At 49.3% G+C, this 20679-nt stretch overlaps 1 protein-coding gene across 1 annotated transcript; it reads left to right on the top strand.

Annotated features, from left to right (window-relative positions):
- The first annotated feature begins 13718 nt into the window (after nucleotides 1-13718).
- On the top strand, nucleotides 13719-15894 carry LOC131207493 (uncharacterized). The gene has a single exon (XM_058200108.1). It carries the CDS (start codon nucleotides 13719-13721, stop codon nucleotides 15786-15788), a length of 2070 nt encoding a protein of 689 aa, XP_058056091.1. The 3' UTR covers nucleotides 15789-15894.
- Nucleotides 15895-20679: the final 4785 nt, after the last annotated feature.

Genomic DNA, 20679 nt, shown 5'->3' with positions numbered 1-20679 from the left:
TAATCATGTTAATTACCATAAATTTGGCTTTTCCATTAGTTGGATTTATCATAATTTTTTAAAATTTGTATGAGAATAAGTAGTTGTGGTAAGTTTTTCTCCGTCGTCGCTCAGACGCTTTGAAAGCGGTCTCGAGGAAATGTTCTGTCTACTAACATGCCCATCAACTATTATTATTTCTGTGATTTTATCGACATTTTCGATGACGTTTCTGCTTAGCCGAGGTACATCTTTTACATAAAAAATAACTAAAGTGGGTCTAATCAGCGGACTAGCTTGAATTTTCGCCTTTTTCAAAGAAAAACGTACCGAAATGAACTGAATTTTGTCTATGGTGACATCTATTGTTAACACCCTGTAACTAACAAGCGAATGGAACTAACAAAAACCACTGAAAGCATTTTATTAAGTGTAAAGTATAAACCTTAAAACGTGTCTAAATTTGAAACTGTACGATCGATACTTCACGAGATATCGATCACTAAAGGCATCTATCGTGAAACACGTTGATGACTTTTTAACAAGCCTTACATAAACTTCAAAGAGTCTTCCTTAGTTTAGTGTCTTGATTTAGTATACAGGGTGGATTCGATCGGCATCGAGAAAGTAATACACTCATTCGAGTGCCTATCGTTTTAATTTTTACAGCTATAGGTCCGGTCTTTGTTTACTATTTGAAGAAGCACTACGTTTACAGTTTATTCATACATGATAAAGTCCGTGCTTGTGTTTCGTTCACCAGAAAATTGTAATGGATTCTTATAGATAACAAATCAAGATCTTGCATCTTCAAAACCTCACAAACATTCAGATGAGGAGGAAGGCAGGGTTGTCAGATCTCGGATGCTCCTGAAGACGCACACTGCTCACAACATATTTTTTTCGGACCAAAAATTTTTCACTTTGGAGGCCACTTTGAACAAGCAAAATGACCGTGTCCATGGTGGAAGCCTTCGTGATATACCAGGCGATCAAAGAGGGGTCGAGAGCTACCAAAATGCATCAACTGTGATGGTTTGGGGAGCGATATCAGCAAAAGACAAACTACCACTGTTATTCATCGAACATCCGGTCGTGAAAATCAACAAGCAGTACAACTTGCAAAAAGGTTATCAGAAGCCATTTGCTTCCTTGTATCAAGGAACTTTTGGGAGATGAACATTTTTGCTTTCAACACGATTCAGCACCTACGCATAACGCATTGGTTGTTCAGAAATGATGCAAACAAAATTTGCCATGTTTCATCAGTTCCTCTGAAGGGCCGATGACGATGAGACGATGAGCTTCCGATTTGAACCCACTCGACTTTAGTATCCGGTGATACATGCTGGGAAAGTTAAGTGACATAAAGCATATGAGTTTGGACACTTTTAAAAATCGTTTACTCAAAATCTGCGATGAAACGCCGAACGAAGTCGTGCATACGGCGTGCGATGCTTTCGAAAAGCAACTTCGGGGCGTAATCACAAAGGCGAAAAATTCGAGTTGAACTAAATACATTGTAAGTTTTCTACTATAACATGTTATTGAAACAGCTGGACGAGAGAAGAAAAGATTCTGATTTTTATGACACAATTTAAGTGTATCACTTTCACGTTGCCACGCTGTAGATGGTAGTTTACTAGTAGACAACATATCGAATACAACACAAAATCGGATATTTCAACGAACACAGGTAACACAAATGTTGTTACTTTTGCAGTAAATGTACAATGTAAATGAAAAGCTCCAAAGTATCTGGTCACATACTATGGTCCACTATTTGTTAACAAAACAAAGCAGTTTTGCGGTATTTTCCAGCAGCTTAAGTACCTAAAATTGAGCGAGAAAACGGTGCACTACTGGGACGGTATCGATAAAATCAGCAGAACGCGCGCGTTCATGCACTCAGTAACTCACAAGATCTCGCGAACACGAGAGAGCAACACCTTAGTGCTCTCCAAGAAACCGCGATCGCTGGAAAAGCCGCGCGCGATCGACTCGATCGCGGTCGGGTTGAATCAGTTGCTCGCTGGCCCCTCAGTCGGTCGTCCTCGTGTCCCCTGGAGCGTGTGGCGTTTGTCGTCGCACACGTTAGGCGTTTTACAGCGTCCCCCGTCGCCTGTGGCCTCTAATTAGACCATTGGTGAAACCCCGTGGTTGCCACCTACGAACGACGCAGCATCCACAATTAATCGCCTTTCGGTTGAGTAACTTTCGCCACCGGTTTTCCCTATCATGTTGGACAAAAAGGTGTTCCAGCGAGTGTCCAAACCTAGTGGTCTCTAGTGGTCTCTAGTGGTGATCAGCTGTCAAAGTTCGAGTGTGCCCGTTTTGCGCTTGAGCGCGTAAAGCCACGTTCCACTGTGGTCGGTGATGTGGTTTATGTGGCGCAAACTCCCGTTCTGTTTGGCTGGGGGATCGTGTGGATGGTAATGATCCGTGAAGAATCGACGCGAGAGGAGCAACGCTCGATGCGCTCCCTCAGTGCCCATTTCTGGCGGTGGAGCTGAGTCAGCCGATCTGATGGGCCCAATAAAGTTGCCCAATCTGTTACGGAAAAGAGTTACGGTGCGAGTGAGGCGCAGCATCGCCAAAGCGCGAATCGACTGTGTGTGACTGTGTTTACTGGCGTAAATGAGGCCCTTTGGATAGCACAAGTGTTTCTTTCATGGCCTGACGAGCGCAAACACGTTGTAGATTTATTTGAACAGCCCGCGCAAGACGGCCAACCGCACCAGACAGCCAGCGGAAACCATCTGTCTGTACACCAGCCAGGACGGGGTAGGTACACACGGACAATCGATTGATAATGGCGGGCCAGTTGTTGTGAAATAATGAGCCACGAAGCATAACACGCTGCCCCGACACGGGCGATATGAACAAAAATAAACACGCAATCGCGGCGGGCTACGCGGATTATTTCGGAGTGACCGCAGCACAGAACCTGAACCTGATGCGTGATGCGTAGTCACTTTGCATCGCAAAACGCAAACGCCAGATTATTAATATAAACATTCCGCGATTGCCGGCCGGTGCCGAAAGTGTCACTATCGAGATGGAACGGCCCAAAAAAAAACGGGCCCAAACGATGCTGATAAACTTTTCGCACAGTAAACATTCCGGTTTTCTGCAACATGTCGGCCTCGGTGCCTTGGGACGGACTCAAACCGAAACCGTGTTCGGCCCGGAGTTAACGCAGCCAGATCGGATCGGTGTTGACGGATTAGTAATCTGCCCCCCGAAAAACCGAATTGTTGACGAGGGGCACAGCGGTTCAATTACGTTCAAACTGGCCGGCGCATAAGTTTAGTAAACACAGCATCGAGAGATGTTTGTAAACTTGGCGTGCACCACTTGGGCATTCAAAGGATCGGCCTGGGCCCCGTATGTGACGCAAAGCTTACCGGACGGGCCGCACGGTCCAAATCATAAAACACTACACCGGGTTTTGAGGGAGTAGAAGTAATTACACTAAAAATGATCCGTAAGTGATTGATTGGACGCCATTAGCTAGGTGGCTTTATCGGGTGAATAATGGATTGTCCGCGCACCGTGAGCCGAGCCGAGCCAAGCGCGAGATCCTTGCCACGAGGCGGACGGTGCAGTTAACGATCTTGCTTTGGAGTATGATGTAAATCAGCTCGAGACCGGACCGGTGGTCTCGAGTCCGATCGCTTCAGCGCCCAACCTTTAGCATCGAGCATCGACCAGCGCGCGGCAATAATAATGATTCTCGTTCGTTTTCTTCTAGACGTAACGATAATTAAAATCACGTGCCCCGTAGAGTGGTCGGGGCCGCTTATCACAGATGCTCTTTCCCGGCCACCCTGGCTGGGTGGTGTGTTCGTCCTCCTTAGCCCTTCCGGGCGACCTTTACGCGAACCGCGTGGTGCGGTTTTCGGGAACGCGAAGGATTGTCCTGGTTTTTTCACCTTTCGAGTGCTTCGAGTGCTCAGAGATGGGTGGGCCCCCGGTACAAGAAACCGGTGGTGCCGGGGCCAGGACCACCACCCACCCCACCCCGCCGTGCATTGCGTTGAGCGCGTTAATCATATTCGAGTCACCGAGGGCTCCGTAAAAGGACATACGCACGATCGGCCCCGTCGCGCCCGGGTGCGCGCGCTCGCGCGACACACGCGAACGCCTCGAACGCCTGATCAATGTCACCGGTTTTGGAACCCCCCGCCACAACTCCTAACGGCGGCGGCGGCCCGTCCTCCTTCGGTGGACTCGTATCCGATTTCGTATCGGCGCACTCGCGACGGTTTTGTGGTTGGCCCAGCGCAGCGTGGTGTTGTTGACGTGCTGTTCGCCAGCCCACTGCACTGCGCCTCTCGCGGGCTGGTGGTGGTGGTGGTGGTAAGGTGACAGCCCCGTTCAGCCAGACTTGAATTACTTCCACCGTTCTCTGAAGTATCGCCGATCGACCGGTACGATCGATTGCGAATTTATGTGGGAATCGATCAGCGTATCCACCACCACCTGTCGGTGTATGTGTGTGCAGACGGGCCCGGCGGAACGTCTGGGGATCCTTGAGTCTTCGCCAGCCGGGCCTTACGCAGGCCTCCGAGCCGGGCACCGAGCGCCGACCCGGGCGAAAGGCAGCGCTACAAACCAACCCAACCCAAACAAAAACCTGTTAATTTACTGAAGGAGGTTAAAATCATCAACGTATTTCGAGCGATTTTACAACCTAATAACGCCAGCTGGACCAGAAGATGGACACCCAGGGTTCGCGAGCCCCGAAGTGGGACCAAAGTTCGGGGACTCGGCCCCGGGTTTTTGCCGACTCGCGTAAGACCTTGACGGCTGGCTGATGGATCGCGGATCGCGATCGAACGTTTCCACTTCGATCGGCGGTGGCGATCGGAGAACAACCCAGTTTCGGACCCCGGGCTTTCGTTGCATCGCTGCGCCGTGCCTCGGGGGGCGGACCTTCGCGTAGCAGCCTCAAAAGTCAGTCTCAGCGGCGAGCAGGACACCCGGCGGCCTGCGCAGCCATTCTGGCCGCACGTCGACCGGATTGGGTGTCTCGTCGTGAGCTTCCTGTCTCGCGTCTCGCTAGGTGTGGCGAACGATTAGCGAGACATTTAAAACCGCCCCGGAGGAGTCGTGTTGGTGTCAATCTGTGCGGCTGTGTGGCTGTGTGGCTGTGTTGTATGTTCTGTTGTGTGGCTCATTAATGCATCCATTGAACGGAAAAGGTAGAGGTGGCCCAAGTTCACACGTGACGCCACGTACGACGCGTGCGCCCGCGACTCTGACGTCCGCGTCAGAGACGGGCGCTTCCAACGGGCGCCGGTGGTCTCGCACGGGTCTGCGCGGGCCGATCTTTGCGCACACGCTCTCCGCAGAAGGGCAGCGTGTTTTTGGGGGGGGCGCGAGTGTCCCCCCGGCCCCACCGACACCACCTGACCGCAAGCAAACCCCGGGCAGAGCACTTTGCTGGCGGCACAGGTGTCGCGAAATAAATCGCCAATTGATATGTAAATCGACTGTGTACCACATTGCTGCGGCTTTCGGGTGTCACAATGTCGCACCGCGGCCACCGTCCCGTGCTGTCCCGTGACGTTCGGCGGTGGACACCCGGTAATGCGCTGTTTGCATATGGGGCCAGCTAATTGAGTGTCGGGGAGATGCGCTGGGCCACCCCTGACGTTGGCAGCACCCGGTTACCGGTCTGTGGCGGACGTTTCGGGAGCCATTTAATGGCCGGTGGTGGCGGCTGCTGCTCGGTTGTGTGGTTCTCGTGAAATGTTCAAGCGATCTGAGGTAGCGAATCACTTGAATTTTGAAATCGGTTAGTTTCGGGTTCTGTTTTGGACGATGAATGAGCGATTGAAATGGAAGAACTCGGTTACACATGTCTAAACTGGAACACGATCACGGGCTAGGGTTTCGAAAAGATGAGCTGTTGAAATGATTGTCCCAGGGAATAGATAATAAAGCATGGTCCATTTAGTCCACTTAGGCATGGCATGGTTCACTTTATTAAACATTCGTGTTTAAATGCTGAAAGTTTTGTCTTGGTACGTGAAGCTTATAGAAAGTTATGCCTATTGGAACTCAAAAGGAGAAAAACAAAATCTGCACACTCACGTCGAAAACATCACGTGGTCTGCCTTAAAAATCTCAAAAACACACAAATTCGCAAAATCAACTGTATATACTGTTTTAACCGTTTTTGGGGAACCCAATTCCGTAGGCCGATAGATTCAGAGTAGACGTTGTAGTGGAAAATACTATCGACAGCTGAACTGGAAGGTTTTCAGATCAATCGAGGCAAATCTTGGACCGTTTCGTTTCGGGATATTGCAAAAAAGTATGATGCTAACAGAAGTATTGTCCAGAGGGCTTGTCTATGAAGAAGCTACTGTTTTTTCCTTGCACGTAAGCATCCAAATAGGACACTTAAGCAAAACCTAGTCGCTAAAACACTGAGTGTTCTACGAGAAGGTTCTGACGAGGTAAAAAGGATGCTTGCTTGTGGACGACGAAACATAAGTGAAAATGGATTTTGGACAGCTTCCTGGACCAAAATTTTATCTCGCCAATTTTATCTCGCGAATGAGAGAAACGTCTATATAAAGTTGTGGAGTTAGAATGGGTTGTAGTTTGATAGTATTTTTATCCCGCAAATATTGGAAAAGTAAAATAGTGAAATAGCAAAGCAAAACGCTAGGCTCAAAATGAGTCTACGAAATTCAGTTATCAAAAAAACGACGATTGTGAAAATAGATTGCTACAGTTTTTCGCCCATAAAGACTAAGACTTCTAGTTGGAAATTTGAGGTTCACTTTGGCGTGGTGAATTGGTGTGGTGTGACGTGGGAAGAATTTCAAAAATGTCGTGCATAATCGTGCAATTGTAACATTTGAATTATATCCCACGTTGAGCAGTGGGGAAAGGTCGTCAATCAGCTGACCTGGATTCAATTCTCGAAACGTGCGGATAAAAACTTCACCCGTAAAAACACAACGTTACAGTAAGCAATAGAGATAAAAGTTGTGTCCGTTGCTGCCTAAGACCGCTCGGTGGAATTGGAATTGCCGGGATAAGAAGGATGAATCACTTATCCCGGCAGAGGGCCAAAGACAAAGATGGTCAATCAAATACAACGGATGGATGTATTTTTCTAGGAAAACTAGAACCTCTGGTGCTTCGCCGAGCATTGCAAGTGGTGTGCAACGGATTGGAGTGAGTGATAGCCGCCAATCTAGAGAGGACATCATAGCTGGCACCTCCGAGACGACCATTGGTAGCGTCAATTGAGCTGCACCGTACGGCGAATGACACCGCGTATCTCCGCACACTCGTCGCCGTCCCGCTGAGGCCTGCCAGACGCCATCACAGACGGTTCTCGGACGTGGTTTAACGAATAAATTCCAATTAGGCGTAAAGATCGTGCGCAATAGATAAATTACTGGCTCTACCGAGCCGCTGGCAGCGATGTTACCGATCGTCGTCGGCGACAGTCGTCGACCAGAGTCTGCGGGTGCAGGGTCGAATTTCCTACGCAGCGTATCGAAGAAGCAGAGTCAAGAGGAACGGCGATCTACTTAAGAAGCCGGCAGCGCGATCGTTTGTCGTGCCGTCTATATCTTCATCGCAAACAAGTGCGTAAGTCGTGTCCACGGTCGTTGGGTCTTGGGTTTCTTGCTCCTGCCTCTGTCTGTCCAATCGAAGGCTCCTCTGAGCCGCTCGGTGGATCGGTTCGAAAATGGTACCGAAAAGCTTAACGTTTCGATTTGTTCTGTCCCCGAACGGAGCAAGTGCACCGGCGGGGTGAGGATATGTAATCGGTACCACCGTTCCGAGCGATGCAAATGCGTGTTGTCCGTGATCCAACGGGCCCCGGGCTCGCGTCGTGCTTCCACAATGTCGGACAGCACACCGCGCAGCGCCACGCAGGAACATGGTCACCGTGCCCCGAGGGTGAACCGATCGGCATTGACCTATTTGCATGCTGGACCGAAACGGGGAAACGCATTGTTCGGCGGATTTGCCCGCTCGCCATGCATCGTCGATCGGCGGTGCCTTTGGTGTCTGGAGCAGTGCATCTCAAGAGATGATACCATTCTTCGACTGCCCCGTCCGTGGGTCGGTCTTTTTGATGTCGGACGAACGGAGCATGGCCGTTGCGTGTTTGCAACGCGTTAAGGGAAAAAGGTACTCGATAACAACAATGTTTAAGCTGTTCTCGAAGCAGTTACAATCGGTGACGAAGGCGTTGTCCATGATGACCGGCCAACAGCGGTTTATTTTTACGGACCCAAGGGTTGTCATTAAAATATTACGAGGAACGTACCATACCTAGCATGCTTTCCAAATTACTGCCTATGCAGCCTATTGTTCTATCGGTCATCCTGTGGGTAATGAGCGTTGTGGTCGAGAAGTGTTACTTAGTACATACTGACGGATTTTACGGTGTCTGTCAGAGACTGAAACGTGACATATTCTGCAGATATGTTTGTGTTAATGAGTACGCCCTTTTTTAACAAACTTGTGTCTGCTTCTTTTTTCACATTTATGAAGCTCTACTAAGCGTAATAGATTTTGGGAGATCTTCACTCTAATTTCGTCAGTTATAATGGTTTTTAACTTCTGCATTCTGTTAACGAGCCTTAAGAACTTCAAATATTTTCATGAGGAATGAAATCGCAGACCGTGACGTGGTGATCACCAATGGCCGTATGTTATTTGAATAGTTTTTTTATGTGCTGTAAGTGTGCAACTTTTCTTTTTTTTAAGCTTAGAAGAACGGACCGGGTCGTATTTATTAAATGTACTTAATAGTTAATAGTTAGTTAATAGCTTAATAGTTAACTTAATTTAACTCAACAAGATTAGCTTAAGAAACATGTGGCATTTCCTCCACTTCAGAATAGCCTTATCCCGGGCTGTAATTCTTTAAGATCGTTGTTACAGTTTTATTTTGTGGAGGGATCCTGTCAGAAATATCAAAATATCGACGTGGTGGTTGGAACGAACGTTTTAACACAGAGAATTCGTTGCTGCAAAGGTTATACTACTTAGCGCACTCGCGATGACCTCTGACCGTTAGGATGACTGAGCAATATAATGTGCAACTCTGTGTTGCACTTTGCTTCGCAAGCGCTCATCTGTTTAGCGTCAGATGCCTATGCCTGTCAACTAACCATGGCCGGAAGATGTGTCTCTGAACTCTTGAGCTACTACGAGCACACGATAAGTCTTTCCTTCCCATTCCGGTGTGTTGAGATGTCACGTTTGCTCCCAACTGAAGTAACAGGTTTGTCACATTAAAGCGCTTGGCAAATATTTTCCTATGTACATGGAACCGCTGGCAAACAAAAATAAAAGTTCGCTTCTCCGAGTTAGTATCCAAGATGTGGCGTATCCGCCGTATGTTTCGTTTACGATCGCTCCCGAATCCCGAAGGTCCGCCGCGCGCTGTTTGCACCGATCGTAAACTGTTGTTTGCCTTCCGTGAAGTGGACGTTTTCGGTGCAACGGCTTGGCCGGCGAATATGGCATTGCGACGTCGTTTGCAAGACTAATTCCCACCAAAAATGGTTCTGCAGCAAGCCAAAACAAAAAAAAAAACAGAGCCAAGTGTCGGCGAAGAGCCAAGAGAAAAAAAACAACTTCAGCCAACCGTTCGAACTCGAATTGCCCCGAGCAGGCCGATTTCCATTTGGAGCGCCGAATGGTGGTGGCCGTTTGTTGGGTTGCGATTGGCCAATAAAATTGAATTTAAATGCCAATATGCTTTCCATTTTGCCTACGGCAGGTGAATGTATGTGCGCACCCCCGTGGCCCACCCCGAGTGCCCGGTGGGTGAGGGGTGCTCGTTACGCAGCCGGGGGCGCAGGACCCGTGGGGAGCGATCGTTTATTTTCAATTTCATTAGCCAGCAACGCAACGCGCGGCGGCGGCCCATGCGTCGATTGGCGCGTTCCATCGATTGGTCGTAAATATTGTGACGGCGGCGCGAAAATGGGATCTCCAAGGTGCGCTTTCTTTCGCGGAGTCCGTTGTGCGCCGCTGCCGCTCGTTGCGTCTTAAATCATATAAACAATGGTGATTTATGGATGGGTATTCGATGGGGCGCGAAGCTATTCCGCGCTCTGGTGTAAACAAAGGTGAGATCGGAGAGTTACGGTAGAAGTGATGCACGGACGACAATGTTTTATAGCAATTTAGCCAACTTAGTCAAACTGCTTTTCCCATCTCATCAAGAGATGGGACGAGGATCTTTTGATGAGAGTTATCGTCCTTTCTATGGGTATCTTTCTGGTAGCAAACATTTGTCAGCAACTCAGTAGTTTCCGCTTTCTTGTTTCAGTTTCTTAGCCCCTGGTACATTTGGCGAAGAAGTCGGATCGAAATGCCTGGTGGCACTTCTGAATCCCAGGGTCCGATCAATGGTACACGCTGATTGCTTCGAGGTAGTGTCGCTTCAGATTCCGAGCACCAGAGTTGCTAAACAATTCGATCAATAGAGTTAGCCACGCCAGCCTGTTGGAACGTAATTCGTCAAGCCTTTTTAGATTTTTTTTCTTACCACGTACCTCGTATTCGGTCTGCGCAAAACATTGACCTACATTGTAGGTGCACATGATCGCAGTATTTTGCAGCAGCTCCGCGTGTTTGAGGCTGCGGTGGCTGCGAATGTGTTGTTTGCTGGCCTTTTTTTTTGTTCGCTCACCCATCCGGTCTAAGCCGCGATCGCACAGCCAACGGATGCGTACGGATCGCGATATACGCACCACTGCCCACACAAGCCGATGCCGAGATCGTTTGGCCCCACGCATCGCTGCGCTGCGATTGACGCCAAACTGCTGGAACTCACTCTCTGAGTGGCCAACAAAACACGAGAGAGAGATACAGAGAGATGGATAGCGGGAGGGGGAGAGATTCGATGGAATGTGGGGTAAGATCGCGAACGATCGGAGGGAGGCTGGTACGCGAAGTATCCATCAAAACGCGCGTTCATTAGGCGCAAGAATGCATCGCAACGTGGCGCAACTTGACACGGATTGGAAAACAAATCTCGGCCACAGAAGTCGGTGTCTACTCCGTAGCATCCGGGGGTCAAAAACCGTTCGTGAGATTGCCTCGTGTTTTCTGCCGTGCATTCAACTTTTGGGGCTTTGTTCCGTTAGCTTTCCTACTGTTAAAGCAGCAGGGAAGACGATGAACGGCAACACCTAGTGGGTGCATAAGCGCGCTCCGTGAACTACGATTGCTCGATAAGCAGGAAAGAAAAGCGTCACGAATTTCGAAAATAAGTTAACGCAGTTTACATTGCACAATGCTTCAAATTCGCAAGATGGTGTTTAGAGTTAGCTCATGGGCAAAATCGAACAGTTCGCTTAAAACAACTGTGAGTATTAGCTTTGATCGCTTCTTTGGGTATAAAATCTGGACATTTTTAAGCTAAATTTCGTAGTGGAACGTACCATCAGCATCTGCAAGGTAGAAAGATGTTGGGTAGCTTTCTGGACAACAGTTCTTTAGGAACTAGTTTTTTTTTAGAAGAACGGACCGAGCCGTATTTATTTTAGCAACTAGCCATTAGGAGTGTGAATTAATTCGTGCAGTTTTCCAATGGATGACGTCATTCACTAAATAAAACAAATATTTTTTTATGAAGTTTGTGTTTGATAGCTATTGTAATTACGCATCTAACGCAGTATAGATTGTTTGGTCAAAGTGTAAACAACACCTGTTTTAAGCATTTGAACATATCAAGTTTTGGCCTTGATATAGTGTTTTTGCGGGGAGTACTTCTTCGTAACTGTTTGCATAGCAAAAAAATGGTTTCTTGTACCAGATCGTCGCTGATGGTGAAAAGGGAAGTTATTACAAGAATCCTAGACGCAAAGTAGCTCTGGATACAGCCTGGTGAACTATGTCCAAAGCCAACCAAAGTGAGATATTCACTGCGCAAAGATTATGCTGTCTACATGGTGGAATATGAAAGGTATGGTGTACTTTGAGCTTTTATAACCTTATGAAACTTTTGAAGAACAATCTCATCAACAACAATTAATTTATTTATTCTGTTGCACGAGTAACGATTTGGCAGCACAGGGGTTAACTTATTATAAAAGAATTGAAAAAAAGTCTCTGAGAGGATCGCTCCTAAAGATATGAAGTTCTATCGACATGGAATCGAATAACTACCTAAAAGATGGCAGAAAAATAAATAAAAATAAAAACCGCACGAATTAATTCACACACGTAATATGTAAGTGAAAAGTTAAGACTTTTACACTCTTTTCTTTTTTTACTCTCACTGTTATTTATTGTTTGCGTATATGTTTGAATTCACTTTTTTCACTGTATGATAATTGCCCTCGAAGGGCATATTAACGATATTAATGGTATTCGCACTCGATCGCAACTTATCTGAGCCATAATTCTGTAGTGGCATACGTGACTCTTTTGCTGTGCTCAGCATAAACGATCGTTGCCCGGATGGTGGGATCCCGTTAATGCTGAGTCTAATGTTTATGCTACTGTTGCTTAGCACGCTTCACTCAGAAGATGCAGTTCGGATGGTTCGCAATGGGTATTCGTTCTTTATTGTTTACCCTAACGCAATTTTCTTCCAAGAACAGCGTTCGCGCTGCTACATCGTTTCTCGGGTCTGCCTTCTCCACAGATACATTTATATCACTTAAGCTGGGGCTGCATGCATCACAGCGAGGTTAATATAAAAATTACCTTCATCCATGGATTTGCTTCAAAATTTATGCTTAGGCAAGGGGTAATAAAACAAGGTACAAAAAAACTTAAATTTTAGTTAAAAGTCATCAAAGATCACAAAGATCGTGTTCTTGTTTGGCAGGACTTGACTTGACTCTCGTTCTGTAACATCGTTGCAACGGGATCGGTTTGATAGAAAACACAAGATTTCAAGATTTCTTCAAATCCAAAGGGTATTCAGTTTTTTCGTATAACTTCTTAACAGTCCCATAAAGTACCGCTCTTTGAAGTCCAAAACTGTTCCATAATAGATTCAGACTTGATTCAGTTTCAGAGCCATGATAGATTCAGACTTATTTAGAGACTTAGCCAATGAAGCGTTTGGCTGAAAACATTTTATAAAAATAATGGAATTATTATAGCTGTTGGTTGGAACTATGCTCTACTTTAAATACCGCAGACTTTATTTGTGTGTCCACTTCCATAGCATGTTGTGCGACAGAGATCATCATGTCAACTTTTCTTTTTTTTTTCGTCACTGAAGAAGTGACTTTCCTAGAAGAAGTGACTCATGCAGCAAAATCCAGAACTCAAAGAAAGATCAAGTACACGAGAGATTATTACATTACAGTTACAATAATGTATTTAGGGTACGGACATTCAAGAGAGAGAGAGAGAGAGAGAGAGAGAAATAAAAATAAACGTGCCATCACTAACCACTTTGTTATCTTGTGTTTCTTTCCTGGACCTGTAGGTGCCGTGGCGATTCCCCGAACTGCGATCGGTTGACGTACTTGCCGATGGGCCCCGGTGGAGTACTAGAGTTGCGACTCATCGATGATTGACAGTGAGGCAGCTTGGTCGTGCCCGATACACTTCGGCTCCGGTTCGCAGATAGCGAGACTAAAGTTCATCCGGGGCTTTGCTTTCGGCGAAGTATTTTCGGACCGGGCACTCCACGGAGGATGAAACGGTATGGCGGCCCGGGCACTGATAAGCGGAGTGTGAAGCTGCTGTCCACCCCGTGCTAGCCCCGGGCGATGGCCAACAGGTGCCCAGGATCACCAGCAGCACCCCCAGCACCCGCAGCACCACCACCATCGTCAGCGTCATCGTCATCGTCTGTTGCATCGCCGGCAGAGACACCGACTGCACCTCGGTCGTGGTCGGGGGCAGGCACACCGGACGGGGCGGCGCGGGGTCGCAGCGGCCTCGCAAGGCCAAATCAGTCGACGGCTTCGAGCCGAGCCGAACCGAGTGGCGGCGGTGTGGTTTGTGGCTTGATAGGAAAGTTTGAGTGCACCCAGCCCTCCGACGGTGCTGACGTCAAAGTGACAGTGAACGGTGGCCGCCGCCTTATCGCGAGCGGAACGAGCCCGGGTATCGGAGGCGACGTGCCCCGCGGCTGTGCCGATAAGACGCCCGCCGCCATGGGTGGTAGTGCGCGCAGTAGTGTGGCGGGAAGTAGTGGTGGTGGTGCGGGTGTGGGCGCGGATCGTGCGGGTGGTGTCGTGACGGTGAGCAACGAAGGGAAGGAGCTGGCAAACGTGGCCGGGTTTGCGGGGCAGCGGCAGCGCAAGACGGTCGTCTACAGTCGGCTGTGTTTGGATGGCGCAATGCTCGAGGCGCTCTGTCCGTCGGAAGAGGCGGAGGAGGCGGACCGGGGGCACCCGGGGCCACCGGAAGTGATTCGATTTCCGTGCGTCGAGCGACTGATCGCACTGTACGCGAGTATCATCCGCGAGAAGGAGGCTGAAATGCAAAGATTTATGAGCAGTATTGTGAGGGACGGCGATAAACGTCGATTAGATAAGGGCGTGTCGTCTTCGCCGTCACCATCGCCATTGTCGTCGTCGGCGAGAAGCGAGAAGCAAGTTGGAGACATACGCACGGCAACGGCTCGGCAACCTGCGCCAGTGACACTCGGAACGCCGCCTTACACGGTGCGGCCGCTGGAAAGCCACAGAGAAGTTGACGGCCAGCTTGCCGCTCGCAGCGTGACGCTACCTCCTGGCGAAGAGCTGGGTGCGCGCAGTAAAGAGAGCCCCAGTCCGGCGTCGGATGAAGGTTGGCGCAGTACGCAGCCAAGTCCGTACGGTTCCAGCGACGAAGAGGAGCGTCCCCGGCCCGGTGAGACCAGCGACACAGGTGGGGGCTGCGACGAGGAGGAGCATCCCGAGAGTATGAAGCACCGCGACAAGGTGACCCGGTCGGCCAGCTCCGACTCGGCGCTCGGGCTGGACGAGGAGCTCAGCCAGCAGGAGCAACAGCAGATGATGGCCACCGTCGGCAAGGTGCGCCGCCTGACGCTGGGCGTATCGGATATTCCGCTACGCGCGGCTCTACTTCCGGTGCCCGAACCGAGCCTGCTGCCGACGACCACCGACAGTCTGGTGACGCAGACCGGTGGCACCACCGCGGATCACTCGTCGTGCCCGACCGTCGTGCGCAGCAAGATGATCCTGGAGGCACAGCTCATCGAGCTTCCGGTTCTGCCGGTGGACAGTGGCAGCACGGACCAGCAGCAGCAGCAGCAGCAGCAACTCGGCTGCCCGCCCAGTACCTCGGCATCGCGCCGGGAGTCCGCCCAAAGCTACATCAGTGATACCGGGGAGGGCGTCCGCTACGTCCGCACACCGTCGGTCGTCGTGTCCGATTACTCGGACGACACGATCTGCGGCATCACGCTCGAGGAGATCGAGTACTTCCGGCGCCACCGGCTGCGCCGGCGGTCGGCCGACTGCGAGTCGGACCTGAGCGCTGCGTCGTCCTGCAGCAACCTCAACTACTGCGGCTCGTCCATCAGTGCGCTCGAGGGCTGCGAGTACCAGAGCGGGCTGCGGACACCGGAGCGCAAGGTGTCCGACTGTTCCACCTGCTCCACCGTCAGCTGTGATGAGGACGAGGGTTACTCCGTCGTCCGTGCCAAACTCGCCAACCTCTGCCCACCGACGACGACGACGACGACGACGTCCCAAGGTACCAAGGTGCCCTCGGTTGCAGCGCCGGAAGCCGCCCCGACCGACCGTGAGCCGGACGTTCGGATCTGCAGCAAACAGTCCAAGGTTAGTCCTGCACCCGAGTCCTGCTCCGTGCAGAGGCCCGCCTAACCGCCACTCTAGTCCATAAGTGTAGATCTCTAGACCTCAACGATAGTCGCCTTGTAGGCTGGTAGATACGTCCTCCCTATTTAATCCCGTTCTAATAAAACTGAAAGCGAAACCGTTGAAACTTTACTCGCGTCTTGCGACTCCGGATTGACGCTCGGTCAACAACCTCCGAACCGGAGAAAAGCGCTGGGGACGGGACGGGAGGAACTGATCCAATCGCACCAGTTCCAGAGTACTCTTCTCCACTAGCTCCACCGGGCATCGGGCATCGGGCGTCAGCGCCTCGTCTTTCGTGGCTCGTCAGGCGCTACCTAATCAGCACAGATCGTCCCGACCGTGTCGATTGACGTCAGAGAGCGCGGAGCGCAAACAGCGGCAGGGTAGGGCGGGGCAGGGGTCCGCGGGCCCCCAGGCTGCCCAGCGTGCGGGGCAATATTTGTGCCAATTAAACGCTTCATTTGGGGAAGTAAGTTTCCCTGTTGTCTCGGGCTCCGTGCCGAGCGGGCCACGTTAAGTAGGCGACGAGCGAGGCGGTGATTTTATTTTCACAGGCGTCTTCAAAACATCTCGTTAGCCGTTTCGTTCGCGATCACGTCGTCGGTGATGTACCATACTGACACCGAGCGCCGCAGCCAGGGCCTGGACCTATAACTCGCCCCGAATGCCGCCTATTTGACTGAGCTGGATTATGACGGCCTCACATGCCTTCTACGCTTCTTCTCGCATACGCTTACTTACAAAGCAGAAGCAATAGTCTTCTAAATATTGTATGTTTTTAATAAAAATTCTCAATTGCTACATTGCTTGTGGATAGAAGCAAAACTCTAAAGACAATAACCGAAAGGCTTCCGTCGGTTGGCCAGTTGTTGAGATTTTGATACTTAACACATGGGTTAAAGAGTCCCGAGCCCAAGAAGGAAAATGCGTTGCTTTTGGCTTGGGCTGCGTTGAACTGTTTTTATTCACCAAGGCAATCTCCAAGAAGAGTCGTTCCACTTCAAAATAGGGCTCAGTTTCAGCGATAATCTTTTCAATCGAATAACATTTCTTGGCGGTGAGCCTTTTTGGAGGTCTGCCAAGCTGCAAGTTGTCGCTGGGAGCCAAAGGATCCATGTTTCGTCTATTGAAAAAAAAAACATCTCGTTCTTGTTTTTAGCAAACAGTGAGCAAACGTGGCATCCTCGTTGAACAGAGCTTTCTCACAGTTAAATGCTGATGCAATCTGCAGCCAACATATTCTGTCGATTTCTTTAACATGTTAGCTGACTCACGCAATTTTACTTTTCGGTCATTCAAATTGATTTTGTGGATTTTTTTATGTTCTCTGGTATTCCACTGCCTCATTTGGACGGCCACTCTCTGCATGTCTCTACGACCATGTTTGAAGTCAGCCAAACAACGCTTTATTGTTGAAGCGAAGTCCGTATAACTCTTTTCAAGCCATTGCTTCGTTGGAACGGTATATTTTCCCATCGAGAAGCGTTGTAACATCAAACTTATACCAAACTCACAAACTTATCAGTAGAATATTGTGATATTTTAGCAACTTTCTTCAGTAGGTACAAATTGAAAAAGCGATGAATGCAATAGTACTAGCGTTGAATGGATTTTTTTGCTGGGGACGGTCGATGGTTTGATTGTTTACTTTCGGACGTCACTTTGTCCAGAACATGGAGTTTACAGGCACAACGAAGTTGGCCGAGACGAGCTGGGTTATCATAAAGATGTGCAGAGAAGGTGCCCGTTATCACACAACACGGCTCTGCGCCGTAGTGCCATACGATCGGTGCGAAACGCTGATCACCTCCCCGATAGCCTGTTAAAATGCTATAAATATACTCCCCTACTTGGTGATGTGCACTAAGGAAGCAGCAGATGATTGAACCGTGCTAATGGCGTACTGGCTAGTGGAGGCTCGTGCTCGTGAGAGGCGGCCCATATTTCGTGGGAAAGTCCTTGAGAAGTGTTTTTGTTTGAACTCACCCAGCGTAGCTCCAAATTGCAGCGGCAAGAACCTTTTAAACATGATTACGAAGATTGCCGAAGTGCCCACGGAGTTGCTCCATAACTGCGGAGCAACGAGCGGAACCTGCCGCGTGGCTGCTAATTGTAATGCTCGTCCCGGTGGGCACTCAACCGCCGTAGGCATCATCAACCTTTTTGCTTACACTTTCAAGAGTAAATTATGACCACTTGCGCCACATGTGTCGACAGGCCGCGGTGCGGTCGCGTTCCTGTGGGAGGCTGTAATGATAGCTGCCGACGGCAGCGTTCTAACGACAGCAAATCTGCGCTGTCATAATGTTTGCACAACAGACGTAAAGTGCAAGCGAATGGTGAGCCCTGCCCAGTCGTCTGGACCAGTCGCTCGAGGCTATGTTGCTGAGCGACCTCACCGCGATTTAGAATGGGCTTTCAGCCAGCGTACCTTTGACGATTGTAGACTGTTCGGAATCAGTACGTGACGAATGCAGGCCGAGACCGTGGTGTGGCTAGACCGGTGGAATACTTCTGTGGTCTGCCCGAAGCCCTCACCAGAACGTCAGGACGGTAGCGACAGACAAAGGCCTCAACCCAGGTGCTCCCTCGTCACGTCGTCGTCGCTACCGTTGGCTCACCCCAAACCGGTGCAATGACGTCAATGGTTCGCGATACGGTCCGCGGCTGCAGAAGGTTTTCAAACATTCGCTCACCATCAAGTGGCTGATTTGATTGGAGCCACTCGACAAAGACCTCCGCTCCGGACGGACGGACGGACGGACGGAGCTTATGGCTCTCGTGCCGTGGCGTAATAGCTTAATGACCGATCCGGCCGTAGAACCGAAGGTACCCGCCGCGGAACATACGTATAGCCCTGGCGGGGGCACGGCCTTGTCCGGGCTCTGACTACACGGTCCCGGTCCAGTTCCCGGGGCTTAACGAGAACGGTGTCGCTCGTCCTGGCGCAGTGGGGAGTTTCCATGATCCCACCAGCTCCGTTACTTCGTTGTGTAGTTGTGAACGCCTTTTGTTGAGAGTGTGCCGCACCAAATATCGCACGCAGCCGATTCTGGTAGGAAGCGGTTAGTTATCTCGATGAAAATAGAAACCGGGTTGTATGTTTTTGGCCGTGTCGGACGCATAACAACAACCGTGGAATCTGTCGCTTGATAAAGGGACACTGTTGATGGCGGTGTGTGAGTGCGGTGTCCCGAATTAGATGGCGACGGCGCACACCATTGCCGCGTTTCTCGGTCAACCGGCGCTTTATCTTTTTTTGTCGTGCTCCCTGGTTTATCACCAAATTCTAAGTTATCTACCCCTTAGAAAATGCTGACGATGAACTGCGTGCGTACTGTGGCCGGCTTCCAAGTAGCGAAATCGAAAACAAACGGCGTTCGGCGTTGGATTATGGAATATGCACCGAATGGTGACTTTGTGACGACCCAAACCCATACTTTGGATTCGGGGAAAAAGAACGCAACACCAGCGATGACGCAAAAACAAATACATAACCCAGAAAGATAATAAAACAGGAGGGCAATAAACTTACACCAAGGTTTGATCGACAAAGTTTGATTGTCACCAAATTTCGTGTAATTCTTTCTCCGTGGCTCCGGGTGTTGCAGCAAAGTGGTTTAAGGGTTGTGTTTTACTAGGATTTAAGTTATTCGTAGAATAAATTCAGTGAGAGAAAAACTTTTCTACCGTGTATCGTTCTATTCACAAAAGTTCATAAATTCAAATACCTGAGAATATCGCCCAGGTATTTCAAACCCGCAATGAAACCATTGTCATGATGCTGGTTGATGCAAAATTTAAATTGAGAAACGGTTGATTTTAACACACGCTAAGGAAAAGAAATAATTAATGGAGCAAGCAACTAGTGCTAAACAAATTCTGCCCAATACTGTAAGGAAAGCCTGCGTGACAAAAACGAGGTCATACCGAATGCATACTTTCAGGGGTTTTCAATTAGCTTTCGTTGTGCTTCCGAACGAACCCCTGACTTGGGTCAAACAGTCTCCTGCTGTTACCGATTATTCTGAAATTCTTTCGTAATTATTCTGTGCTCTCTCGTATTAGACTACGATTTGTGTGTTAAGAAAACCAATAAACGTAAGATACTGTAGTTTACAGCCGATAAACGGGGCGGAAAATAGGTACCTTATTTGCCGCTATATTTCACGTAACGGAATCGATCTCGAAAACGCATCGCAAATCATCTTTTGTCTTTTTTTTCCTCCTTTCCTTTCAGGTTCGTACCAATCTACGAGGGTTATTGGAGCGGCCGGAGTGTGACAATCAAAGGTTCGTGGCTTATATTACGCTTGTCGCTCATTGAAGTCTTTTGTTTGCCGGTTTAACGTTAACAAAAATGGCTGACTCATCTGGTGGGCCTCGGTAATGCTTTCTATACCCCGAACCCGGTACATCGCCGCTCTCCGAAAGCTCTCCGATGGGTGCGCTACATTATAAGGATTTTGTAAAGGAACGTGGCCTTGACGTGCCGCAAAAAGGCTGCCAAAAATCGGGCAGAAAAACACACCACACTCGTTGCCATTGTGTCGAATGGGTGCTGGCGAATACAGTGCTAAGTTAGAGTGTAAGTGGCTCAGAATGTCCCCCGCCCGAGCGGGGAGTTCCCCTTTCCCCTCTCCGACTGCCACCGGTGAATGAGAAAAACATTTATCATGCCACAGATTTGTGACGTTTATTAGCATGTTAGAAAAATGGTGTATGTTTTGCGGCTGTGACCGCCAAACAGCGGGGATCCGTTATAGATACCAAACCGGGGTGGAGAGAAACAAAAAACAAACAAACAATCACCCCCAGGACGGCGGGGGGGGCGGTGGTCAGTGCGGAAAAACATGAGCAATTTCTTTCTAGGCGTGATTTTGTGCTCAGTTCC

This window comes from Anopheles bellator, chromosome 2 (genome assembly GCF_943735745.2).
Source record: "Anopheles bellator chromosome 2, idAnoBellAS_SP24_06.2, whole genome shotgun sequence".
Classification (NCBI taxonomy): domain Eukaryota; kingdom Metazoa; phylum Arthropoda; class Insecta; order Diptera; family Culicidae; genus Anopheles; species Anopheles bellator.
This window is presented reverse-complemented; position numbering and strand designations above follow the sequence as displayed.